The sequence below is a fragment of the Phaethon aethereus genome (genome assembly GCF_964289735.1).
Source record: "Phaethon aethereus genome assembly, chromosome: 3".
NCBI classification, from domain to species: domain Eukaryota; kingdom Metazoa; phylum Chordata; class Aves; order Phaethontiformes; family Phaethontidae; genus Phaethon; species Phaethon aethereus.
This window is the reverse complement of record NC_138576.1, coordinates 53,948,495-53,976,419: the sequence shown is the minus strand read 5'-3', so window position 1 is coordinate 53,976,419 and position 27,925 is coordinate 53,948,495. Positions and strand designations below refer to the sequence as shown.

The following is a 27,925-nucleotide window of genomic DNA, read 5'->3' as shown; positions in this document are numbered from 1 at the left end:
TATTTTAGAAAATACTATTCCAAGTTTATAGGACTGTAAGAAGAACTAAAATGTTATTTGTTAAGTCATGACATACGGAAGCCAAGGAGCATGGGAAGAACTGGCACACTTGAATGTTAATTTGAAACAGAATTTAATAATTACTGAACAAAAAGACTCTACCTTCATGAACAACTTCCAATATGATCTGTAAAAACAGTCATTTTAGTTAAAACTGTAAGGCTCCGAATCATTCTTTGACTCTGTCTTCCCAAGAAAAATTAATAAAAATGAACTCATTCAACCTTTCGCCACTGGTATCTGATGAAAGACAAAACACACGGAACCAGCAACTAAACTGGATCATTTCTGGGCTGCATTGTACCCTGTTACCACCCTACGACGCATCCTGTTACTGCTGTACTAAAGGCCTTCTGAGCGGCAAGAGATGAGCAGGCTTCTTTTCTGCTAAGGCTCACTCAAGGCCAGTAAGTCCTAGGGTTTCCCACTGTGGTTTCCCACCTCTAAGCCTGGATGACAGCTTGTGGAGAGCCACAGAGAGCCTACTGTTCGTGACAGCACTGCTGTGCTCCCTGCTCCTGGTTCCAAGGTCCCTTCCTCAAAAAGCACCCAGTGGAAGAAAGCTTTTAGTCCAGAGAAAACCTGCTCCAGCATCCAAAAAAAGAAAATAAATAAAAGAGCTGGCAGGGCGAAACACGGCACAGCCCTCCCTACCTCAGCTGTTAAAATCCTACATACTAAGGTGCCCCAGAAAAGCTAATGCAGCCTGGCCCGTTGAGGGTTGGCAAGGCCTCCGGAGCACCAGTACCTGCCACAGATCCATTCAGGGTGGAGGTGGGCAGGTCTTGAAGGTCTAGACATGGTGTAAGGTCAGAGGGGATTTGTGTGTTGTACTCAGTTTTTTGCAGGTTTATGGTTTTCTGTGGCTCCCTGCTTCCCGTCAATGGCGAGGATTATCTGCAGAGGCTCAACAGAGTCTCTAAGGGACCAGCTAATTATTTTTAAGTCAGCTGGAAACAGGGGTTTGGGCAAGGGATTTTTCTGAGGGATGAAGAAAGAGATTGTTTGTTTGTTTGTTTGTTTCTCTTGATGCATCTATTCTTCCCCCTTTTTGAGCCAACAAGAAACTAATTTCTTCATTATCAGACTATGCCTGTGATAAAACAAGCCATGGACGAAGAGGCAGTGAGAGACCAGGACAGGTTATCCCTTTTTCCAAGCCCTGGCCTTTCTTCCCTCCTTTCAGAGCACAGCCTCTGCCCACCTCCATGCGGGATGTAGCACACATTTAACCATGCTGAGCTGTCTCCCTTCCTTCCCTCACATTTGCAAAGCACTGGCACCATCAACGGGGAAACTGTTCTGGGAAAAGAGCCCAGAAACATGGCACCTTCCCATCAGCCATCCCCAGCAGCTGCCTGTTTTGCCCACAGTTGGGCCACCCTTGGGAAGGAGAGATGGATGAAAGCTCTTTCTCTTGATCTTTCAAGTATTTCACACTGTGGTTAGTGTTTCGTGCTAACAGGCTTTTAAACTGGTGCCTTGGCTATTGGTCAAGCAGACCACTACACGTCCCTACAGCAATTCCAACATTTCAAAGAGCTGCAGAATCAAACCAGGAAACACTAGAAATCTGGGGTGGGGAAAATTGCTGCAAAAGGGAAATCAAAGGAAGCTTCAGATCTACCCTCTCAGTTTTAACAGTGTCTCATGAGCACAGTCGTACCTGCTTTAAAGGCCACTTTTCTTTTTTATCCTTTGAAAAGTTTTTTCTCTGTCTGGAAATCTCTCAGGGAGTGTTGTAGTTTGCCAACTGATTATGTCTCACTTATCTGGTGGAATCAAGAGTAGAAAGCATGACTCAAGGACACACATTTCATGTGAGTGTTTTGTGGGGATTGGGTGGAGGGTGGTTAATGAGGAAGCAACACAGAATTATTTATCTGTTTTCCTGTAAATTGTTCTCCTTGAATAAACTTGGCATTTTGTTTGAAAGAGGAAAATCAAATAGCTACCTTTCCAACTGCAGATTTTCTATTTCCAATAGTGAGCATCTAAGTTTTTTACTTAGCGGCTGTAGTAATAAGTACATTAGAGCAGAGGCTGGTATTAATCTCTAATCCTTAGCCAGCTTGCAGACAGCTAAAACATTGTAGCCCACCCCCTTTTTGGAGAAGAATGCCTTTTAAGCAGAGGCTTTGTCTTTCCCACTGTATATGGAAAAAATGACTATGCACTTCTATGGAGAATGCCTATCTGAGAAATGTTTATGTTGGATCCAACCCCATCTCTGTTGCTGAATGGCATTTTGTTTTCCACTTGGACTGGGGAAGGGGTAACAGTCTGGAAACATTTTCAACACAGGAAATTTTTTTGAAATTAAATACAATTACTTAGTCAAGGTAATAGATAATGTTGTTGCTCTGCACAAAGCATCTGGCTTTCAGCTATTGCTTGTTTTTGCAGGACTCACCGTTACTCTGTCACTTTTACAAGGGCGGCATGCACAAGCCCACTCAAGGAACAAGAATACAGAGTGACAGTGGGCTTAGGAGGGGTTTCCTTGTCATTTTTGCCTGTCGCCCATGCTCTGCTTTGTTTATCAGTTTGGGGATTACAACATGTGCAATTAGCCATATTCACTCTCTCCCCATAGCTCTACTATGCAACAGGGAGAAGTAGAGGTAACTTTTGTTCTGTAACTCGCCTGCCAGCAAAATTTTACCTAGAATTCGAGCAACTAGTTTCAGTCTTGCTAGTTTTAGTTTTAGCAATCTCTAAGCTCTTCGTCTAAAACTTCGGGAAGAGGGTTTCCATCAGCATGATAATCCATTCTTTATTATCATCACAAATAAACTTCTGTTTTGGAAGCTGATGAGTTGATAATTCCTCAGGTGATACATAAATATTCCCAGTTGTTGAGGGTAAGTCAGCAAGCGAAGTTTTCAAATTGGGCTGTTATTAATTTAGGGCCTTGTCCTGCCTCCCTTAAGGCAACTACAATTTTTTCAGCAAATTCTGAGGGCTCAACCCTTCTGTATATATAAGGGATGGAGGTCTTACAGTGTTAAGTTGTTGGAACTGTTGGAAAAATGGACCAAAATCAGTTGTTAGATACATTCTTTCGCAGCTACAGACTGGCCAGACACTGGATGCTTGGCTCTGGAGCAGCCATAGCCCTGTGCTCTCAGGTGGGGGCCTCACTGGGGACACAGACAAAAAGGGACAATATTGAGATCCACGCACAGGGGATGACAGAAAGGACACTAGTAACAGAAAATAAGGCTTCATTTGTTTCATCACTCATTGAGCGGTCCATTTACTGAAAAAGATTACAGGTTCGGCCACAACAACCCCATGCAACGCTACAGGCTTGGGGAGGAGCGGCTGGAGAGCAGCCCGGCGGAAAGGGACGTGGGGGTGCTGGTTGACAGCCGGCTGAACATGAGCCGGCAGTGTGCCCAGGTGGCCAAGAAGGCCAACAGCGTCCTGGCCTGTATCAGGAATAGTGTGGCCAGCAGGAGTAGGGAAGTGATCGTGCCCCTGTACTCGGCACTGGTGAGGCGGCACCTTGAATCCTGTGTTCAGTTTTGGGCCCCTCACTACAAGAAGGATGTTGAGGTGCTGGAGCGTGTCCAGAGAAGGGCAACGAAGCTGGTGAGGGGTCTGGAGCACAAGTCTTATGAGGAGCGGCTGAGGGAACTGGGGTTGTTTAGTCTGGAGAAGAGGAGGCTGAGGGGAGACCTTATCGCTCTCTACAACTACCTGAAAGGGGGTTGTGGCGACGAGGGTGTTGGTCTCTTCTCCCAAGTAACTAGCGATAGGACAAGAGGAAATGGCCTCAAGTTGCGCCAGGGGAGGTTTAGATTGGATATTAGGAAAAATTTCTTCACTGAGAGAGTGGTCAGGCATTGGAACAGGCTGCCCAGGGAGGTGGTGGAGTCGCCATCCCTGGAAGTGTTCAAAAAACGTGTGGGTGTGGTGCTTCAGGACATGGTTTAGGGGACACGGTGGCGCTGGATTAATGGTTGGACTTGATGATCTTGAAGGTCCTTTCCAACCTAGTGATTCTGTGATTCTGTGATTCTGTTCAAAACCAGTGTCACTGCTTTATTTATTTTTTTATGTTTGAAGATTCAATTTACTTAGCTTCACAAAAACACACCACTGCAGTTTTAATGAGCATTTCATATCACTTACATATAAAACCCCATTATTATATTAATTTGCCCAGTTGTCTGGCAAATGTACCCAGAGAAGTTTTAATTTTCATTGAACCTATCTCATTTTAAAATTTAATTAAAAAAATAAGAATATGCAACAATATTGGGGGTTTTCACTGAATGACTATTTTAGCAAGAAAGAATTTTCTTTTACATTTGCAACGTAAATAACAAAACAGAAAGCTTGTTATGGTGTAATTCACATAATTGCTTTAGTCTGTAATCTCATTAAACACAATTAGAACTGAGGTACCTGTCACGATAGGTGGATAAAAAAAGATTACCAGCATTGTGCCCAAAACTCTTCACCAGCTCCTGGTTAATTCCTAATTTACAACATAGTGGAGCACTGGAGGCAATAAATATTTCACAGTTAACAATGTCAGAAATTTAAGAGAACAATACAGAAATTTAATGCACTACACCAGGGTGTTTATTCTAAAACTATCATTAATATGGATTTGGAGAGTAAGCTAAAAAATGTGTTCCTCTCAGGAATGTTTACAATTTTAAAAATACATTTGAAATTGCAAATTACTAATTTGCATGAGGTTTCTGCCCCTGAAATGGTAAACACTGTAGAGTGGCTTTTTGCATGCAAACAGTCCTCTAACAGCTGTAGTGTCCTATTAAATGGGGTAATTAACTGTCTAGCTATGATGTCACACACTGAATTAATTTCTCCAGTAATAATAGTTAGAATGTGACCTTTCTAGCTCAGAAGAATTTGATACTGTAGACCAGAGGTAATGAAGGCTTACAGAAATTATAAATAGAGCTTGGAGGCCTAAGGGGAAGCTGGTGAGCAGTTTGTTTGCTTTTAATTATCTAGGTTTGTCAGGCTTCAAAGCTCAGATAAATTTAGCAAAAATCAACAGAGAAGAAATAAAATTGCAGAGCAGAGGTCTGCTTTTGTCTGCGAGTTGTGGAGTGCCTCACAGTGTAGAGAAGGACTTCTGTCCGTCTCTAAGATGACTTTGATGGTAGAGCATGTCTGGCCAACAGGTCAGTTACTAACTTCTGAGACCCACATTCTGCAGAGAAAGACAAAGATCCCTCTGAGATGTCACTTCATAGGGATCTATAGGTTCAACTACAAAGACAGTCTTGCATTTGCTATTACTCAAGGCCTGGGAATTTGAAATCCATTTATTTTTTCAAATGATAACTTACTTAAACTAAAGTGAAGTATGGCAGCTCTTGGAAAGGGCATCGTCAAGGAATTTTATTTTTAAAATTAGTCATAGTTTAACTCAGTGGATGGAAGAACTCACAGCAACCTCTTCCATAGCCAAGACCTGGTCTAGGAAGATGCATGTAGCAAATGAAGAGAAATGAACAGGGCAGGTTAAAAGGAGAATTTATCATCAGAACTAACGTTATTTGTACTTTTAGTGAGAGCTCCAGCTCTTCAGTTGTTTTTTCAAGAAGAGGGGAATGTTTTAATCATTGTACCTAACAAAAACAAATGCCCTGAAAGATATTTTAACAACTTCTGCATCAATCAGTTTTTCCACATTCATATTTCCTTCCTCTTACAAATTGAAGAAAACAGATTTTCCTTAAATATCTTAAAAGCTCTCCTACAAAGTTAGTTTTAATTTTTCATGTGAAATTTTAACACCAAAATTTAATTCTTTTTCTTTCTCCCTATCCTCTTTGACTAATTTTTTTCATATATCTGGTATGCTTTGGCAGTAAATCTTCATAGGTCACTCATAAAAGTTGCCCTCAAATACCAGAGTGTGGCCTACCCCTTAGAAAGGATGGAGAAAAAAAATTGGGAAAGATGGCACAACGCCAAGCAGTGCTGTGTAAATGTGCAAATTACTTTAAAGTATGGCTGCTTATCTGGAAGCCAAAAATGTTCTTTCAGCACTGGATTAGAAAGACTGGAAGTCTTGGGTCTAGCAACAGCTTTATACTCACTGCAGGAATCTGAAACAAAGAAATCATGACTACCAGAAATGTCTGCCCATGTGGGGATATTCATTATTCCTAGTGGTTCTGACTAGTTCTCTTAAAAGAAATGAAGTTGTTGACTTGTGTCACTGCTGTGGATCACATTGGGTACATCTGGAACACTGTAATCTGGGATTACACTGGGTACAGTGCTGTGGATTACACTGGATACAACTGGACACAGTTCCAGGCAACCAGCTCTAGGTGGCCCTGCTTGAGCAGGGGGATTGGACCAGGTGACCTCCAGCAGTCCTTTCCAACCTCTACCATTCCGTGATTCTGTTATACTGTGATTCTCTGTGACTATGGTCATTATTCCATTTTATAGATGGAGAAACTGAGTGAAAAAGTAATGTTCATGGCCACACAAGAGATGAGCAGATGTTTTCCTGAGTCCCTTATGAACATAGTTAGGGACAGAGGAGCTCATGCACAGAAACAAGGTGATGAGTTTCTTTGTTCAGGGACAAGGAATATTCTTCCTTACGTTAATTTCAACACAATGAAATTATTGCTGAGAAAATGTTAGTAGACTAGAGATGAATGGTATGTCATGAAGTGGATGAGTGACCAGAACCAGGTGCAGGGAAAGGCAAAGTGGAGAAGAGGAGTAGAAGGACGAATGGAAAGCAGGACAGGGAGGACACAAGCGAGCATGAGTAGAGAACAAGGCAGCAGCAGAAAGGCTGTGGGACCCAACGGGGGGCAGGTGGAGATCCACAGCCCATAAGCATAATTTTCAGATGCTCCATTAATAGAAACAGGCCAAGAGAAGTACAGAGGCCTCCCCCAAGAAGGGCCAATCAACGACCATCTCTTCTGGTTGGCATTTACTGTAAGACTGTTTAAATGGCATTCAAGCCTTGTTGCCAACAAGAGAGACATATAATATAGACAAGACTAAAAGGTAACCTATAAATAAAAACTAGAGCGAATGTGTGCTATAAATATAAATTGAGGAGCCATGGATTTAATCAATGGCTCACTATATATAAACAGATCTACCGGAACATGCTGTCTGCAGCAAACCCCCCATTGCTACAAGTATTCACTATGCTTTGAGGAAATTGTTAACTACACAAATCTCCATATGATTATTTTTTCTCCTTTGGCAAATTCAAATCCATCCAAATTTTGGGGACAGAAGAGCTAGAAGAAATTGATAAACACATGATTTGCAATTATATTGTTATGATTGTAAAAAAGTGGCAGGGATATGAATGACTCTTAGGACAATACCACAGCTGTCATCAAATACGTGTTTATAAAGAGCCCAAGGACACCTTCTAGAAATATCTTTTTCTGTCCTGCCTTAACAAATCAGGACAAAACAAAACAAAGAAAATTTAATTAGACAAATTTTACCCCTAGTCGTATGCTTCACATACGATCCATCAGATCATCAGATCCTTTGTCCACATGGCGTACTGTAGTTAGGTCAAATGTAGTTGTAGAGATGGATCCTTTTGGCAGGTTGGACTGGAGTTTACACAGCAAGTGCAGTTCATAGGTTTTCTCGTGAATGTGCAAGTCCATCCAGTTCTCTGGCAACAAGGCAGCAACCATCATGGCTGAGTAAACACCAGGATCCTGCAGAGCAAATATAGCTATATCCTTTCCCACCACGTAACCCTCATCCATCCCCATGCATACACATAATTTTGAGATGCCCTGTAGTCACAAGTTACTCCTAAATACTACACATGCTGAATGCTGATGCCAAAATGTAACCTCCAGCAGTTAGGCACCTTTTCCATAGTTAGTAAAGTGCACGGTGACTGTGTAAGAGAGCAATGATCCCAGGGCTCCCGAGTGCACTGCTCACCAGTAGCATGTGCCAGCACCGAGCTGCAGTTGCACACAGTGCGTACTGTAGATCTGCTGGATTTTGCATTTTGGCAACAAATGGAGAGGGGTTTCTCCTGCAGGTCACTAAAGGCAGGAAGGTCAGGACAGCGGGGCGCAGTGTTATTGCAGCTCTTTTTGTTTGCATAAAGTTTCCCAGCAGACTGAAGAAGAACTAAATCTTTGTGTCTATGCTTATGAATAACCCATTTTTGAGCTGAGGAATTTGAAACGTCTGGTACTTTGCTCCCAGAGAGCAAGAAATGGTCAAATGTCCATTAGTCTACAACTGGCTGGCTGGATTTTAAAAGTCCATATTTAAACATACTGGAAGTCAATTATGTCCTGAGCTGAAAAGCAGATGTAGAAGTCATGTTGGTGCCCTCAGTACTTTCTTGCTGAATGAAACATCAGAAGTAGAGTCATGTATCTATCCAAGGTAAAGAAGATTGCTTTGTAGTAAATGTTTTCCAGGCACGATAAGCCGTACAATTTGTGCCTACCCAGAGTGGTTTTAAGCTAGGATGTCCATGGAGTCAAACACTTTGTTTATGTATATCCCAGTTTGGCAAAGCAGTATTTTTAGCGAAGCAAAAAGTGTGCATTTGGAGGGAACCAGAAGGTGTCCTTAGAATGGGGTTGTGCTTCTTTCTATGCTAGAGCTTAGCTGCATAGTTATTCGGGGAGTTTTACTCAAGTCACTAGCTCTGGAGATGGTCAAAGTCACTCACAGCATCAGAGCTCTTCTTCCCAGCTACAGTGTTTAACCCTAATTTCAGCCAGGAATGAACATGACAGGACTAACATGATGGTAGGGATCAGTTTTGCTTTTTGTAAAATGGGATAATCTTGTATTTCACAGGCATGTGTTAGAACTAAAGTCACTGTCTGCAGTGAGCACCAAGGATTTTGGATGACTATACAAAGTCTTAATAATAATTTCTTACCGATTTTTTCCTAAATATGTTCTATGCTGTCCAAAGCCATCAAGTTGAAGTGGGACTGAGCTGCTAGCAGCAATAAAATTAATTTCCAGATAGCAAATGTCCAGTGGCATTTTAAAACTCTTTCTAAGAATTATACCTTTACCAAAGTGCCAGCGTATATGTATGTTTTGTGCCCCCCAAAGAAGAAAAACCTATCTCAGAGATGGGCTGAAAATATTTTGTTTGCAGATTTTTGAACGCACAAGAATTCAGTGAGGAAGGTGGCAGCAGTGCAGGGCAATATGATACAGTTCCTTTGGAGAGCTAGCTGTAAATATCAGAGGAGACACTATATGAACAAAAGGAAACATCCCATGATCACACTCTGAACAGGCCAGAATCAGCCTAAACTGAAATGTAGAAAGAGAATTGCTTGGGCCTGTCAGACACCAAGGTTTTCTTTAGATGCATCCACTTTCTCTACCTGAAGATACTGACTGGTGGAATAGACTGTTAGGAGCCTTTGCGCTTCTCCAAAGGCATGGGGTGCCCAGCAGCTGGGCCAGATCTGTGGCATAGCACCCATAACCTGGACACTTCTACTTAGCACACCTCACATGTGCAGTAGGTTTCATCTTCCCGGACTTTGTATGCAGTACAGGTGCCTACACGTGAGCTAGCCCTCCAAGCCCCACTCCATAGTCAGTAAAGAGCAACAAGCACAGACGACCTACTTTAGTCGCATTTTAGTATAGAAAGAATTAAACCGTACAAAGTGTGTCTAGCTGGCTTCTTCCCATGTAGATGTCTCCACGTTGATGATTCCCAGCCTGCTGTGGTTTGGGCTTCCTACACATGCGGTCCTGCTGCCCAGCTGCAGGAGCTGCTGGCCAAGATGCCCCCGCACTAGCATGGTCACAGCTGTGTTTGTTAGCACAGCACTGCACCCGGGGCACGGAGGTCCTCTGGGGTTCACCCTGGGATTGTCTTCATGGCTGACATAGACATGTCAGACGGGACCTGCTGAATGCTGAAAATCTGGCATGCTTTCTGTTAGCGGTTGGCTGGGGATTGAGTATTTCTCAACGTACTGTAGATCTACTGTAGGTGAGAAAGACCAGGAATCTCTTTGGAAAAGAGTCCTACTTATTCTGAGGAGACCAGAGCAATTGGAATAGCAGCAAATGTGCAGTAAAGGACTGCTTTCTCAGACTTCTTTCTCTAATGTTCTTATTTCTAATAAATAGTTACATAAATGAAAGTACTGGGAGATATTCAACCAGGAAAACATCTTTATTTTTAGGAAGGGCAGTAGGCTATTTATCTCAAGTTTGCCTAAGCAAACAATCTTCAGAAAGGCCTCAGAACTGTGGCTGCCAATTCCAAATACTGCTCATAAAAAAAAATAAACAAAAGCACGCATGTTTGGATTGGGTTTGGAGACATCCCCAAGGAGCAGAGGGCTGCTGTTTCCATGGCAATGCCATGCACTTCGAGTAGACTGGTGTCTCTTTTAGATCCAGGGACTTTCAAATGGATGGAGGATGTTTAGAGTATTCATTCATCCCTGTATAGCAAAAGATGGAGAGTTTCAGTATTATGTTGAGTCCTAAACCTCTGTTTGGCTAAACTGTTCCTTCCAGAAGAACATTAAACCTTGATGGGAAGCCGTCAAGAAGGGAAGAATCCATTGCTGCACTCAATTTGTCTGGTTTTTTTCATCAATGCATTAAATACTTGGGCTTTATTATTTACTTTGACAGGTATCTATGGCTGATATGATGCTTGTTATATCAGACAGAGGAGCCACATTTGTCTATTTTCTTTTCCCTGGGCTCTGAGGAGAAGCTTGATAATGTTTAAGTAGAGTTTGTTTTCTTTTCTTCTTCTTTTCTTTCACTCCATAAGAGACAGCGAGGACTTTTGAGGGCCTCACAGTTCTGAAACTGTTGATCAATCAAAGTCAAGTGATAAATATTATTATGCAAATAATTCACAATATGTGTCGTAGTTCTCCATAGATGTTTTGATTGAGAGATAGCCTATCACACCAGACTTCACAGTTCTCCGACTAAAACTCTCTTAAGTATATGTCTACTTTTACCACCTCTACAGAACAGGTCAGACTGCAGAAAAAAAGGAAACTTGAATGCACAAAAATCTTTTCAAAATGAATGTCCAATGAATTTGCTACACCATCAAGATAAAGCAGGTGAAGAAGCAGTGGTATGCCAGCTTAGTCAGAGGTAACTATCTATATATGTTCTTGACCATCACCAGATGACAGGTAATGAGAACTAATTTAATTCTCTTCCACTGAAGGTTAAAAGAGCATGATCAGGAATAGTTACTATGACTTGGGTAGCGTACCATAAATTATGCTACAGTCATTTGTCTAGCCTTTTGGCATATGAAGAAATAAATGGGGGGGGGGGGGGGCTGCCAGAAACTAAAAAAATGTGCACTTTTGCCTCTTGGTATCAAAAATCACCCTTCTACACAAAATACAGGTGTTTATGACACAGGATAGAACTTCTTTGTATTTTTGCAGGTAGACTTGGGATATTAGGGTAATGAAGTTGATTTTCATTTCATCACAAGCCCATGAATTTATAGGATTCAACTGTGTTCAGGCTGCACTCACTCTCAATATCCTGAACAGACCTTTGAAGTGAGAATCTACCAACTAATACCATAATGTTCGATCTTTGTCCTGATGTCTGAACATCCATGGGCCCACTGAGGATCCTTCTCAGACCTGGAAGGAAGCACACCTTTTGGCTCTATCTCTAGCAGCAAAGAGTGTAACACTGCTGGCCAGCTACAACCAAGTCTCATCTGACGCTAAACTTAGCAGTGACTTGGCAGCTGATGCGCCATGACTGCTACTCAGAGTGCTGTTCTTCAGCTTCAGTTCCTCAAGTGCACCAGCTGTTGCCTCTTTTAGAATGATCCTGGAGGCAAGCACCATCTCTTTTCTTCTGGGTTTGTTTTGGATCGAGTATAATGAGATTTCTGGCCCAAGACTGGTAGGCATGAGTACAATGAATATAACAAAGTCTGAAATGTCTTAATGTAGACCACTGAACCCTGAATCCACATCCCTTCATGTAACCCAGCACTCAAGAGAAAACTCTGGAAATCATAAACACTGGTGTGTATCCAAGGGAGCCTTTTATTGTGGAAGAAAGAGACCATTTGTGCTTTTATATATTCACAGGAAAGTCACAAGTTCCAGTTCTAACTAAAGAAACATGTCATGTTTTCTTACCATTAGATGAGAGAGTCAATGGCTACATCTGTATTACCGAATAAAGCAGTGTGGGGACCTCCTAGTCAAGTAGCATAACACAGCCCATGTCCACGTGCTGAAGCTCGCTCTGTGTTTGCCCAGAAAAGAACAGCCCCATACAGCCTGCCTTGTGGGAACACATCTGAACAGATGCCACGGTCTGAGCTGTGCCTGGACATTGTCAGGAAAATCACAATCAGTCAAAGAGCAAAATCAAGACAGAAAATTAATTGTCAGTCAGTATGGATGACCATAAGCCAGTGCCTGAAACCATGCCTTACCCTTCTTCAGTTGGCTGATGCAGATGTTAACCACAGAGAACGCTCTGTGCGTGTTACCAGCGCAGCACTCTTGGGAAAAGCAAGCCAGAAGAGGCAGGGTCACAGCAAACATACCTACCCCAGCACAGCTGCATCACTACTGGTAGCTGGCGGTGGAGAAGGAATGGGGACCTGATTCTGCCCTCAGTTATGAAGGCACAAACAGAAGCAGCTGCAATCAAATCAGTGGAACTGCTTGAATATGTGGGATACAGGGTACACAAACCCTGTGTATGTGGATTGTCTTACATCTTCAGTCCCTTCTTGCACCCATACCAGCAAAAGGGTCTGAAGAAACAGAATATGACCACAGGCTCTACAGCTCTTTCAGCACTGCAGCTGGTTCTTGTTTTTAAGAAATGTAATAATTAAATCCAGATGCAAAGGGAGTGGGGGAGAAGAAATGCACCATGGGAGTAAAAGATTTTCAAGAGCTCAGCAAGAGCCACATTAGATTGGACTTTTCAGCTTGAACTGGAACAAACATTGTCCCTCGGGCAAAAAAAATCTAATAATGGTGAAAATATAATTACTAATGCAGACCTAGCATTTTGGCCTACTAATTGTCTTCACCATTCAGAAACAGGCAGTGGACGGAAATGTTCTTCACTCAATTGCCTACATAATGATTTTTCAGGGAGGGTATTTCCATTTTGTTCCAAACCTGTTTGTGCTTTTTGTGCAATTATTTTATGCTTCCAGAACATTCGGCCATTTGAATTCCTCAACTAGCTCAACACTGACACTTCTTTTTGTAAATATGATGCTGGCTCACACCCTGGAACAACTAACCGATCACTCCATTATCACTAGTAGGGCAAGGAGCAACAAAAATATATCAGAATAATTGAGAATGCCTGAGAAAACTTCTGAACCCAAAGGAAACAATCTGGATCCCATTTTCCCCTCATTCCCACTTCCCTCATAGCATTGATTGTCAATACCTCATTTCTGATTTAAATTGATGCAACCCATGGTTTAAAATACTGTATTAAAATAGTAAGCGTCAGCACCTTCCAAGTTTTTGTGATTAATTGAATAATGTGAGGAAAAATTGTTGCCAAAAACGACCCAGGTTCTAAGTCAGGACCCTGCATCTCATTTTCAAGAGGGGCTCTTACAGTGAGAATAGCAGAGGCACCCAAAACCTGAGGCAGATGTCTTGAGGAACTGAGAAGTGTGTCGGCTCAGAATAGGGGGTAAACTGGTTCCCAGTGGGCTTCAGCAAAGACTGTACGAGCCTGCCTGTATAGCTGGAACCAGTGATGTTCCACTGAACTGCACCTAACTTGTTACTGCTGAGTGAGTGGACTAGATGAAAGCTCACTCATGTCTTCAATGAGGGCATACCCTTAGTTGAAGTATAAAGGAGATGATCTTTATGGCTGGCTGAAAGATTTGCATAGACACCTTTACACACATTCATATATTTCCATTGTCCATATTCACCATCATAAGGAAAAAACGATTCTGCTTAGGCCTGTAAAACCAAGAAAGTTTTTGAGCAGATGCTAATGGACCTGCTAGGACCACCCACCAGCTGAGGGCCATCAGAGAATATAACATGCCTTAGATCTGTATGGGTGGAGAGAAATAATGCAAAGACAGACACTGGGATAAGAATCTGTTTTCAATTTAGAAACTAACTGTCTCCCTTCCACAGTGTGTGGCATAATCATTCAGCTGAAATACTTAGTCTGGTGGGAGCCAGTCCTACAGCTCTGTGTTAAGACTAAACAACTGAAAGAAACAAGCAGTACAAATAGTATTTCTGCTGTCCCAAAGTGGCTATGGTATGAAGGCTTTTCCTCCTAGGAGCTATAATCTAAGAAAGTGTTTCCAAAGCAAACCAGATAAAACATTTTGTGTCAAAGTGGCAAAGGCAACTGAGTTTTCCATTTATGTTCATCTCAGCTTCTCAGAATTCTCTGGGATAAGACTGGATTAATGATTCATTTGTAAACCTCATTTTTAAAGCTCGTTGTTAGTCATCCCATAAGGTACATTATTTTCTAAACACGCAGCTTCTCTGGCTGGATAGAGGCATCTACCCACCTTCAAGAATGGAAGCTAACACACAGATAAATCTCGGAGTTGCCGGCTCTTGCCACCCAGCGCTCCACAGCTCTATCTACAGCACAGATGTAGAGGTTCAGGTGCCGGAAGCGATATGGCCACAGCACTGTGCCAGGGTCAATTAGCCACAGCCAGGACCAGGGCTAGTTAGCAGTACTACTCACAGGCTAGTTTTTGCAACTACTGGAGGTATCACTGCCCACTGCTGCATTTGATATTGTAGACCTACTGCTCATGTCCCAGGTTACAGTGGGCATGAGAAGCAACGGTTAGGCCAGTGCAGAAAAGAAACCATCCTTTATTTCAGGGTGACCCAGGAAAATGAGGAAGAGGAAGATACAAAGGAAATCTAATCCTAAATTAGATCAGTAGAATATAATAAGAAGCCTCATATCTCATGCAAATGCAAGGTATGTAAGATCATACCCTTCTGATTCACTTGAACGTCCCACTTTTCCCACTTTTTGCAAGAGTAAGTGACTTCAACAGCCACAGAATACACAAAGTGCTGTAGAGGCAGCCACAAAAAAATATTCCAGGAGAGCCTGGCATATCTCAGGCTCTGGCAGCCTCCTTGGGGATAGTGTTTGTCAATGCTAGCAGAAACAGGGTGTGGTAAATAATTTCTGGAGATCTAAATGACATGCTAGGGCCTTCACATTAGCTCTGCAACAGCATTGCAAGAGTTAGGCAAGGGTAAGAGATTTAGAATCAAAAAAATTCATGGGTCTGCATGGATCGAACATATGTAGTGTCACAGGGAGACTGCACAGGGTAAGCAGGTGCTGCCTGAGTAACAGAGGTTGCTCCTGAGGTCAACCTGTGCGTGTCTCACCAGCTTTGCATAACGAGGTAGAAGTTCCTCAGTGAAGAACAAGAATTTACACATAACATATCAAACGAAAGCTATCCTCTTTAATTTTCTTTTTATTTTCCAGTCACAGAGGGGCATCTTAATAGCTTTGTTTTTCTGATTCTTTTTATTTTTTCTCTAATTAGTATTTAAAAGAAGGTGATTTAGAAATTTACAGTCTCCTGTTTAATTTTGGTAAGCTTTGGCAAGTTATCAAAAGTACTAAATTATATACACCAGGCACAGCCACACATTTAAGAAATAAAAAGAAAATTTTACCTTTCATGCACTCTCCCCCCATTTACTTATTATGTCACATGAAGAATGATTGCAGAAGTGTTGCATCCCCCAGGGACTGATTACTTCCTGGAACGAAGACAGGTTATCGCTGGCACGTCTCACCAGCCTCACGGCCAGCCAGCCCTGCTTTGGTAGCCTCTCACAGCAGCCAGCCATCTTTCATTCAGAAGGGCACTGATCTTTGTAGATACACTTCTGCCTCCCCTAGACTCTTCATCCAAAGCCCATCAAAGCTTTGATGTAAGTAAACGTTCTAAAGCTTTTCTTTTTTAAGTAAAAGCTAGTCCTTTCCCTATAAATACATCTTCTTTACCGAATACGGACCGTCTTTTCTCGTTAACTCATCCTCTAGTACAAAATGCAGTAAGAACCTGCCAGCTCCTCACCTGCAGGCAGGGATTCACTGCTGGCCAGGGGCAGGACACAGGCAGGAATGCTGACAGCTTAAATGCTGTAAGGCAAAAAAGCAAGCACCAGGGCAGGGAGTGAAAGAACAGACTTGAGTTCAGCAGCATGTGTGTGGTCTGCTACGATGGAGTTGTGCAGTGTGCTCTGGGGAGATCTGATGGTTGTAATTCTTGCTTTCCCCTGTCTCTCAGCCAAACCTAAGTCTCTGAATACGTATGCACAGGAAATACTTTATTTTTATTTTTTTATTGCAGGGATGCCAAGAAGGATTTTACCGTACCAGCTCAGGAAAATGCACTCCTTGCAACTGTAATGGGAATGCAAACAGATGCCTTGATGGATCTGGAATCTGTGTGGTAAGGAATTTCTGTCTTCTCTGCTGGTCCCTCACTGAATAACAGTACTTTTCCTTTTTTTTTTTACTGATAACATGAACCCTTTCACCTTCTTTCATTCTTGCATGAATCTTCACATGAAGGAAATATTTCCCAGGCAAACCTATGAAACCATGTTCTGACTCTTTAATTAACTCTTTTATTAACACCAATGCTCAATAAACAGCAAAAGCAGTGTCTGTACCGCAGGAGTTTTTTGCTGAAGAGCAATCAAAAGTAGGGCCAAGATCAGTACATTAATAGGATTACACTGGCCAGATTTCATTCTCTTTATTATCCTCTCTCAAATTTCATTCAGCTTACTTAAATTATCTCTGCAGATTCAAAACACTTCCTGCTGCAGTATTTGTGAGAGTCAGTATGCTGGGGAAAATTTTTAGTCCATCAGAAATATAGAAAGAGTTTTGTATACCTCTGGAGAAAAAATGTATAAATTCAAATACATTTCATTCTACCCTTTATGAATACAGTGCTGTATATCACATAAACAATTTACAATGGTGAGTGACCCCTGTGAGTGTGTATACATGTGTTATCCATAGTAATTCTGTCACATGGCAGCCTCTTGCTGTGAAGGAACAACATGAGGAGGTTGCAATAATACACCAAGGGAAGAACGTGTTGAATTCTGAGGTAGTATTACAATTTTGCATATATTCGATCTCACTCAGTATCAGCTCATACAGAAATCTGTGAGTTAGTACTAGTAGTTGATCACCTGTAGCTCCAGAGAAAAAATCAGTCCAGTAAAACTAACCCCAACTACTAGCGGGCAATCAGAGCAGTAATACACTGGAAAAAAGGATGAAAGTTAATAGTGTAATGTATCTAAACCACATAGAAAGAGGTAGGTACTAATGTACTCTTTACAGGCTTGTAAAGCAGGAGTAGAGCCCAGAGCTCCTTGCTCCACCATGTGTTACTTTTGACAAGTCATAAACCTTTGCCCTCAGTTTGTCTCTTCATAAAATGGCCTGATAATATTCACATACTTTGCATTGTTGCAGCCTCTATCAAGTTTTCACTTATACATAGAGCCATGCTCCATGGCCTATTGCCTACAATTTTTATTTCTGTGGGAGGAAGACAGTGCAGCTGCTCAGGCCAGGAACAATTATTATGGCTTGGCTACTGTAGTGTGCTTAGGATTGGCTGGTTTCTGCAGAACACATATTGGCTTAGTGTTTTAATATTAAATTTTTTAAAGTTGTTTTACACTGCCAGGCACTCCCAGCTATTCTCTTTCACATGTACAAGACTTTTGCTCATGGGATATTAGTCCTCTCAGTGTCGGGTGACAATGATGACAAGAGGAAACTTCTAACGGAAGACTTGGGAACAGCAGAGAGAGCTTGACAAATGTCTGCTTCTGATGACTCTGACAACCAGAGAGTTTCTGGAGTAGAATATATGAAGTAGGGAAGTGATTCTATCCTCAGTTTACAAACACAACAGAAGACTTGTTTCCTATCTTCTACAAAAATATGTTCGGGAAAAAAAAAAAACAACAAACAAACAAACAAAAAAAACCCCAAAATTACTGTATCCGCAGGAAATAATCTTAAAGTATATGTGCATTCCTGACTGGCGTTTCTCCAGGATAATAAACTCTCAGAACCAGCCAGGTAGTAAAGAACAAAACTAAGAGCTAAACCCCAGTTTACTACTTGAGTTCAAATCAGCCATTTGATGGCTTATCTGAATGATTTAAGAGGCCATTAGGCTCAGGCCATTTACCTGTGAATAAAGAGGAACAGTGAAAAGGCTTAAGTTAAATAAGAGGAAAAAGGAGAGGGAAAGAGCATGGTGCAAGGAAAGAACATGGTGCAAGAATGAAAAGAGTTTTTGAAGGTTTGATAGCATAAAGCAGAAGCAGAGATGCCCATGGAGACTGCAGTAACAGGACTTTTCCTGAGGATTTGGAAATTTCCAGGGACGATTGGAAGACTGATGAAATTGGTAAACTGCAAAATGGGACTGAGAAAGTCTGGGAGAAGAAAAGCGTAGAAAAAGAGGTAACTTGTACAGCAGGGAGAAGCATGTTAGATGAATGAATGCAAGTAATTTGGGAAAAGGAGACTTGATAGTTGGTAATGTGATTTGTGTTTCTATGTCTGCATGTCACACAATGGAATGATTTAAACATGAAAAAAATACCATTTTTTAAACTCTGCTAACAATGATGGAAGACAACATGAAAGTATTAATAGCACTGTTCAGTTGGTAGAAAAATTTTTTTTTATAGTTTAAGTAATAACTAAGCTATAAGAACTGAATAAATTAACAAGGTAGTATGAAAATGAAAAGTACTCTACTTCAAAAGGGATGAAATAATAAGGGTCAGACTCCATACAAGGCTCTAAGACCATCATATTATACAAATCCCCCAAATCAATTTGGCAAATGTAGTTCCTACAGCATAGAAATTAATGAAATTTTCATTGGCCCCTGCCCTGAATTTGAAATCAAATAAAATTAAACCCCTATTAACAATGCCTTAGGGTAAAGTACTCAAATCTTTAATTTCTGCTGACATAAGTATCTATCTTAGAGTTCTGTTTCAAAACTTCTCTCAGCTTATCCATAGAATGTAAATCAAATCTACGAGTCTTTAAGAGCTTATTGAATGATAAAATCAATGAATCAACAATCTCATTAGGTAACCAGACAGAATAAATTATTGCAGACACAGCCTTTCTTGTATAGATGTCCACATAAAACTGGTGCATAAATGAATCACATTGTCCTGTGATTAAAACTGAAGAGCTACTCAGTCCATTTTTTTAGTATAGAAGATCACCCAAGTGTTAGAAGAAGAGCAGCCAGCCCAGTGTAAGCTTCATTTATGATATAATACAATACAGATGTCAAATACTGGTTCATTTCAAAAACATTATCTGATGACACGTGTAAGGCTAGTAGAGGAAGAAACACCAATTCTTTGTACTAATTTTAGACTTTGGACTTTTAACATAACTTTCTCAATCCTATCTAAGAGAAGAGAAAGTCACTTATAGGACCCTCTAACTTTTGATTTTGGAGCCGTGCATATATGTGATGTTAACTGGGTGAAACCATGTCTGCAAGTGGCAGTCTGCAGACAGTGATGTGCATTTCTTCTGCATAAATCGCAAGCAGTCGGGTTTTGCAACTAATAAGATATGAAGATATGAAGGGACTGTTTTGCCTCCTTCACCATCCCCAGACCTTACCCCACCAGCAACCCACAGCTGAGCTATTTCTTTAGAGTGCCTCTGTTGAAGGTTCAACATTTGAAAACTCAGACACAAGTGTGGCTTTCAAACGACTTGACAGCTGAGCAGAACGTCACAGCGGCCATGGTGGTCAGCTTTGAAATGAGTGGCATATGGAGGTGAAATAGCTTGTCTAAAGCAATGATCTCTCATACCATATGCAACCAGTATAATGGGGAGGCCTTTACCATATTAAAAAATTTGATTGCATAGACTGGGGAAGGAAGTAGCTTGAGGTGACTGCAATGTACTATGGCAATGACTCCAGACGAACGCAGTAAAATGGATTGGAAGGTTGAAAGTATTTAAAAATTACAAAGCTGGGTATCCAGACAAAATTTTTGTTGGTCTGAGTTATCGGTGTCCTTTCGGAGGCTTCTGCTATTGACGGACATTAGGTCTTCATAAATGTATGAAAATGCACGGAGTAGAGGAGCAAGTCTGGAGAGAGCATTATAGCAGAAAGTAAAGGGTAAATTTGTTAGTGTCTACCTAAAAATCTGTAAGTGCTTTGTTATCATCTCAGTCCCGTATATTTGCTCAGTATGTATATAAGGCACCCAAAGTTTACGCAAAAATAGATAAATAAATAAACAAACAAGACCTTTTTGGAACAAGAAAGACCAAAGGATCATAACAGTGGAGAGGATAAATTCGCTGGTATCCTTTCCAGCCTTTTATGGAATTTTTTACAATAGAGCGTATTGTCGTGTAAGTGATTTGTGTTTAAACGTTTGGGTTCACAGCTGAGTGGAAAGGTTGGAACAGATTTGGCAGTTCTGCCCGAGAGGATAATATGTTCCACATGATTGCCAAGGCAGGTCTGGAGAACCGCCAGTGGATCTACAACCATCCATCAAGCACGAGCGAAAAGCAGCAGGGAGCTAGCAAAACTCTCCAGCTTATTAGGTACTTCTGGCTTCACAAAGAGCCTTGCAGCTTACAGCTCACTGTTTCTTTCTATAAAGATGGGCTACATTTATCTATAGTGACCTTGGCGATACCTGTTTGGAAAGCCAACCAGAACTACAACAGTCTGGTGCTGAATTGCAGCCCTTCTCCAGAGTGTTTTGGTATGCAGCAGTTGTCAAAAGCATTAGTGTTAATAGTCTCAGCGCCTCAGATGTAGACACTTCCCTCCCTTTTTTAGCTATGTTTTAACTTAGTAGTTGCTATGCTAACTGTTCTACTATCAAACACCTGCAACAGTGACCCCAACATGCGACCACTTCATTTCCATTCCCTGTGCAGCCTGTACAAGAGGCACATAGGAAGTCAGGCCAAGACTGCAAGGAAGGGTTGCCTTTGCTCTCACGCCTGCTCAGCCACATTTCCCACAGTAAGCTAAGACAAGTGATGGACTGAGAAAGTAGAGGGACAGGCGGTTTTGGGACAACATCAACTCCATTAATACAGGACAAGTTCTACAAACCAAAACTTCGACATAGAGGGGGTATGTTGACCCAAACTGGATCAGGAACTGAGTTCTGTTGCTATTCTCATTATTTTAGGTTAACAATTGTCTTTATTAAAAGTTGCGCAATACTTAGTGTTTCTTTGTAGTGCCTCATCTCCTTCTTCCATAAGAAATTCTGAAAACTAATACTGCATCTCATCCACAGTGGCTGGAGACAGAAGGTTTGAAATTTTAAACCTCAAAGAAGAAAAAGATAAAACATGTAAATCTCCTGGCTTTCAAGTCATCATGATGTACTTTTTTTACTATTATTTTGGGACAGCAATAAGTTCTGGTGTGCTGGCATGGGCAATGCTATGCAGTTCTGTAACCTCAGACATCAGGGCGTCTCCCAGATTTGAGAAAGTCTAAATCTACATGCAGATATTATACCTCAGGCCAATCTCTACTGGCCCAGCAATAAATACAGCCAGACTGCACAGTAACGTAAACTATTTCTATCTCTTTACCTGTATAAATTTATTCTTGTGCAATCTTTCTGCATTAACAATTGTTACAAGACTATCACTTGGAAGAACAAGAAATAAGCGGGGAAAAAAAACAATTCCTGCTATATTATAAGAAAGATTGGTTTCAGCTGCAAAGTAATATTCTTAATTCCTAAGCAGGGTCTGAAGACACTTCCAGATTTCATAGACAATATTTCAGACCCTGGGATTTTCTTTGCTTTTTTGTTAAACTAACATCACTAGAAGCAGGGCTGGGTATTATTTTTTTTTCCCTAGAGAATCCCCATACCATCCAGCATTAGGTGCCTAGCACAAGTGCTCTGCACCACTCTGTGGCATGTCCTGTCTTCTCCTTTAACTCCAGAGGGTACACCAAAAACCAGTCTGCTATCTTAGTTTCCTAAAGAGGAGGTCCAGCCTGCCTGAATTGCACTAAGTGTTAGCCATCCAATTAAATAATGTCCCTAAAATAACTGCCTAAATGTCACATTTAATGAAGCTGGTGACTTTGAAGACTATTAGAAGGAGCTCTTCTCTCTTAAGTTCAGGTTCCTAAATTAAGGTGGGGCAGATTCCAACCTTTTCAATTTTCATTTATATTCATTTATAGAAAAGCATGTTTGTTTTTTTTGCTGGGAAACTTGTCCTAGTACCCTTGCCTGAAGAGAATCAACAAACTTTTCATTATTATTTGTGCACAAGCATATTTACTGAGCAGAACTGCATCACACAAAGTCCTCTATAGTTTCAGAGCAGCAGTTCCAGCTTTACCTTCCAAAATGATGAGTGCAGGAGCTCAGTGCTGACAACCATTCCGAAGTATGCCCCCCTAGCACCTTTTCATGTCCTTTTCATGTGTATAAAGTATAGATGTTTACAGTAAGGACCAGGTAGAAATGCTCACCCTGACTGATAGTACTGACTGACAGCAGAGTCGTAGGACCAGCTAAGGCTATAGGAAAACACACACCAGCCACTTTGTCATCCGACAAGCTGCTGCTGGTGTACCAATGGATGGATGATTATATGCTGTATCCACATACAGAAGCTTTTAGAAGCCAGGCGGCTATTACATTAGATTACTTCCTCTGAAGCTGGTGTCCATGAAGAAGGGACACCTCTGTCTTGACTTTTGCTTTATGAAAAGAAAGGTTGCAGTAACATGGGCATATGGAAATAATTTAGCTTAGAATTTTCACTTTACTGAATTTAAAACATAGTTTACCAAAAATAGAGTATTACAATGCCTAGTTACAGCACTTTAACTGCATGGTTGTATCTGTTTTCGTGACCTTTGTCATGTCTCACTCTGTCCTGTAGAAAAACAGGCAGTAATTTTCTGCTAGCTTTGGTGTTTGATGGCCTAAGACACATATCACTGCATATTTTCTAGAGATTTTTACTTCAGTCTTCCTTGTTTTTCAAAGGAAAACAAAACAAAAACTATAAACTGAGTTTCTTTATTTTAAAAAGTAGTAAATGTATTTCTACAATTTTGTGAGTGCATTTGAATGAACCACTGAGACAGGGGACATCATGAGCAATCCTACACATAGTCCAATTTATAACATCAACCATAAATGATGCCTTTCATTCTAAAGCATGTATGAATACTGGGACCAAGAGTGGCCCTTGCAACTCTTACAGTAAAGCACTTTAAAACCCAATTTCACAAAAATCGCCATAAATGGAATTCCATTTTTTTCCTCATCATTATTTCTCTGTCAAAAGTGATCCATTTAGAAGCAAAACACTTTTCTCAAGCCAACAAGCCAATGCCACCCGGCACTGAGAATCACCCATGAGCTGCAGGAGCTGTCCTCCCTGCCTTCAGAGATGCCTCACAGGCTTCTTGCAGTGAGCAATTTTGTTGGAGATGCAAGCTAACAGAACAGAAAATATAAGGACATTTCTTTTATCTGGTCACAACAACCCCATGCAAAGCTACAGGCTTGGGGAGGAGCGGCTGGAGAGCTGCCCGGCGGACAAGGACCTGGGGGTGCTGGTTGACAGCCGGCTGAATATGAGCCGGCAGTGTGCCCAGGTGGCCAAGAAGGCCAACAGCGTCCTGGCCTGTATCAGAAGTAGTGTGGCCAGTAGGAGTAGGGAAGTGATTGTGCCCCTGTACTCAGCACTGGTGAGGCCGCACCTCGAATCCTGTGTTCAGTGTTGGGCCCCTCATTACAAGAAGGATGCTGAGGTGCTTGAGTGTGTCCAAAGAAGGGCAACGAAGCTGGTGAGGGGTCTGGAGTGCAAGTCTTATGAGGAGTAGCTGAGGGAACTGGGGTTGTTCAGTCTGGAGAAGAGGAGGCTGAGGGGAGACCTTATCGCTCTCTACAACTGGGGTTGTTCAGTCTGGAGAAGAGGAGGCTGAGGGGAGACCTTATCGCTCTCTACAACTACCTGAAAGGGGGTTGTGGTGAGGTGGGTGTTGGTCTCTTCTCCCAAGTAACCAGCGATAGGACGAGAGGAAATGGCCTCACATTGCACTAGGGGAGGTTTAGATTAGATATTAGGAAGAATTTCTTTGCCAAGTGGTCAAGCATTGGAACAGGCTGCCCAGGGAGGTGGTGGAGTCACCTTCACTGGAAGTGTTCAAAATACGTGGGGATGTCGTGCTTCGGGACATGGTTTAGTGGGCATGGTGGTGTTGGTTTAACAGTTGGACTTGATGATCTTGAAGGTCCTTTCCAGCCTTAGTGATTTTGTGATCACTGTAAAAATATGATTCTAAATACCCACAGGAGTTCTGACTTGTTAAATAAGATAAAGCCACTTTTACATAATCACTAACGAGAGAAAAACTACAAAAGCGCCTCAAGCACTCAGTAACAGGGTCTTTGGGGTAAAAGGGCCTTTTAGCACTTCCCTTCAGTTTCGAAGACAAAAAACACTGCAGGTACAAGGAGCAACATCAGCTGCCCTGCTGCCCCGCTCTGTTCATCACAATAGCATCTGAGCTTTGGCAGCCAATAATGGATTTCTTCTGATAATACCCATGTGCTGTTTGGAGAGCTGAGGACAAGAGAGGTGAATTACTCAGAACAAGAATGAAGGGCATGATGAAGGCTGCAACTGAACGCAGCCCACCTGAGTCCTCCACCAGTGCTTCATATACAGGATTGCTCTTTCTATTCAAGCGCTCAGTGCCCATGCTCTCATCTCTCTCTTGTGGTGCATTACAATCGTCTTTTCATTGAAAAATGACAAATGCAAGCTATTTTAAAAACTGTATTGGCTTTCCACTGCCTTCTGGCTCACACCATGTGCCTCGTGGTTACTGCACTCTCTCAAGAGAGGAGTGCAAGGTCTGGACATCTCCTCAGCAGCTGCCTGCCCTCATCTGCTCTCAGCTTCTCTGCTCTCACCAAGTTTATTTCCTCCTCCTCTTCCTCCTAGTCAAGCTTTCTGTATTTTAAAGCTTTTTAGCTAAAACAATCTTCTGGTTTTCTGTCTAGTAAATGTTCTCTTCTTTACAGCAAACGTTACTATGAAAAACCACCTTTAGCCCTGCAACTATTGGTGTTTAATTTATTTAAAGATCCATGGAAGAATAAATTTACTTTTTTCCTTTCCTTATCATATTCTACCTGCTTTAGAGTTCTTTGGCCAAATTACAGCTTTGCAGAAATGACTGCTGTGCAATAGGTTCTGTATGACTATTACGAATGCAGCAACATAAGCAAAGTCTTCTAGAATCAAAAAGGGTCTGAGCTAAATTAATGAGCCCTAACTGGGGGCTTTAATGGGATTCAAGCAAGGAATATTGGCTAAAAAACATCAGATGTGTTTTCACAAGGGTGAGTGTCTTTTACTGAAATTACACTTTTCAATGCAGATTGATGATATCTGGACACAGACTTGGGGGGGGGGAACAAAAAACAAAACAAACAAACAAACAAAACAAACACCAAAGAACCAAAAAACCATCAGTGTTGCCAGGACAAAATTCTACCACTAAATCAAAGTTACAATACTCGGATACAAAACTCATTTAGCAACGCTTGTGCAAGTGAAACCTGACTATTTGTTTCCATTAAACATCTTCCCTCATCGCATTCCTCTTTTCTCATACCTTTTTCTTCAAAGAACACACCGCAGTGGGAGTAGAAAGTGAGTTTCAAATCCGTAGGGACTACCTCAGATGAAAAATGGGTAAGCGAAGCTCACCCACCCCCAGGCTGGTGCTGCTGAAGAATCTGCGACCACAGGAGAGGCCAAGGTGCCCCTTGGCCCGTGCTGGGGAGCTCCCTCCCGCTGCGACTTCCCTGTTATTCCAGGCAGGGACCGCTGCTGACAGCCCAGCGGCTTCCGTGATGGGATTCGATGACTGACGGAGAATAAGCTGGGGTCATTTCCCAGCACAGGCACCAACTCTGAACGTCGCGCAAGAGGTCCCCTGCAGGGCCCGACCAAAGGTCTCTTCTGCCCACACTGGGTCTCCAGCAGTGGCAATAGGAGATGCTGTCTGGGGAGGGCACCCAGCCCAGCCTGTTTCTGAAGTCTTTGTGCTCCACCAGCACCCACAACTGTTGTATTAGGGAATGCTAGAGGGTACATACCTCCTGGGTCCTTTTTGTCTCCATTTATGAACCTGTTGCCCGTTAATTTCCCTGGGAAACCCCTTTTCATCCCTGCAAATACTGTCACCTCCAGGCAGCAGGTTACAGAAGTTTCTTAGCTTCTGCATAAAGAACTACCTTTTAACGTCAGTGGTGCCCTCAGCTCCTGTATTGCAAGATTTGGGTGAACTGTTGTCCCGCATTCAGCTTATTTACCAGCTCTGTGATTTTACACAACCCAAGCACACCCTGCTGTCAGGCTTTCTCTTCCATCTGAGCAGCCCTCGCATTTCCGATCTCTGTAAGACGCTGGTGAATACTGAACAAAACTGGTCTCAGCACCAAGGCCTAGGTGATCCGAACAGTGACTCTTCCCTGCTCTGAAAAGTGACCATTACATCCTACTCGTTGCTTCCTAGCCTTTATCAGCTTTCAGTTCATAAAAGAAACTTTCTTCAAGTCCCCTGACAACTTAGTTGGCTTTTTTGAAAGTCGGGATATGTTATGTCCTCTGGTTCCCCTTCGTGCACTTGCTGATTTGCACCATTACACAGCAGGTTCGTGAAGCAGGAGTTCCTGACACAGATGATGCTTAGCCATGTACTCAGAGACCTTCTTCTTTATTATTATTTTTTATATTTTTATTATTTATATTTTATTTTTATATAAATGTATATAAATATATTTTATATACATTTTTATATTTTTATTATTGCTGAGACAGGTTTACTCTTCGCTGAGTAAAGAACTAGCTGGATGGCCGAGCCCAGAGAGTTGTGGTGAACGGCGTTAAATCCGGCTGGCGGCCGGTCACAAGCGGTGTTCCCCAGGGCTCAGTTCTGGGGCCGGTCTTGTTTAATATCTTTATTGACGACCTGGATGAGAGGATCGAGTGCTCCCTCAGTAAGTTTGCAGATGACACCAAGATGGATGGGAGTGTTGATCTGCTGGAGGGTAGGAGGGCTCTGCAGAGGGATCTGGACAGGCTGGATCAATGGGCTGAGGTCAACTGTATGAGGTTTAATAAGGCCAAGTGTGGTCCTCGGCCACAACAACCCCACGCAACGCTACAGGCTTGGGGAGGAGTCGCTGGAGAGCTGCCCGGCGGAAAGGGGGTGCTGGTTGACAGCCGGCTGAACATGAGCCGGCAGTGTGCCCAGGTGGCCAAGAAGGCCAACAGCGTCCTGGCCTGTATCAGGAATAGTGTGGCCAGCAGGAGTAGGGAAGTGATTGTGCCCCTGTACTCGGCACTGGTGAGGCGGCACCTTGAATCCTGTGTTCAGTTTTGGGCCCCTCACTACAAGAAGGATGTTGAGGTGCTGGAGCGTGTCCAGAGAAGGGCAACGAAGCTGGTGAGGGGTCTGGAGAACAAGTCTTATGAGGAGCAGCTGAGGGAACTGGGGTTGTTTAGTCTGGAGAAGAGGAGGCTGAGGGGAGACCTTATCGCTCTCTACAACTACCTGAAAGGGGGTTGTGGCGATGAGGGTGTTGGTCTCTTCTCCCAACTAACTAGTCATAGGACGAGAGGAAATGGCCTCAAGTTGCGCCAGGGGAGGTTTAGATTGGATATTAGGAAAAATTTC

General features: G+C 42.2%; 1 protein-coding gene across 1 annotated transcript in view; it reads left to right on the top strand.

Moving 5' to 3' along the window:
- Nucleotides 1-27,925, top strand: part of LAMA4 (laminin subunit alpha 4) — a gene marked incomplete at its 3' end in the record, with an annotated part of 104,179 nt that overhangs the window by 7,308 nt on the left and 68,946 nt on the right. The window contains exon 2 of the mRNA XM_081997259.1: nt 16,460-16,561. Within this exon, the coding sequence (XP_081853385.1) occupies nt 16,460-16,561 (102 nt within the window). The remainder of the gene's footprint in view (nt 1-16,459; nt 16,562-27,925) is intronic.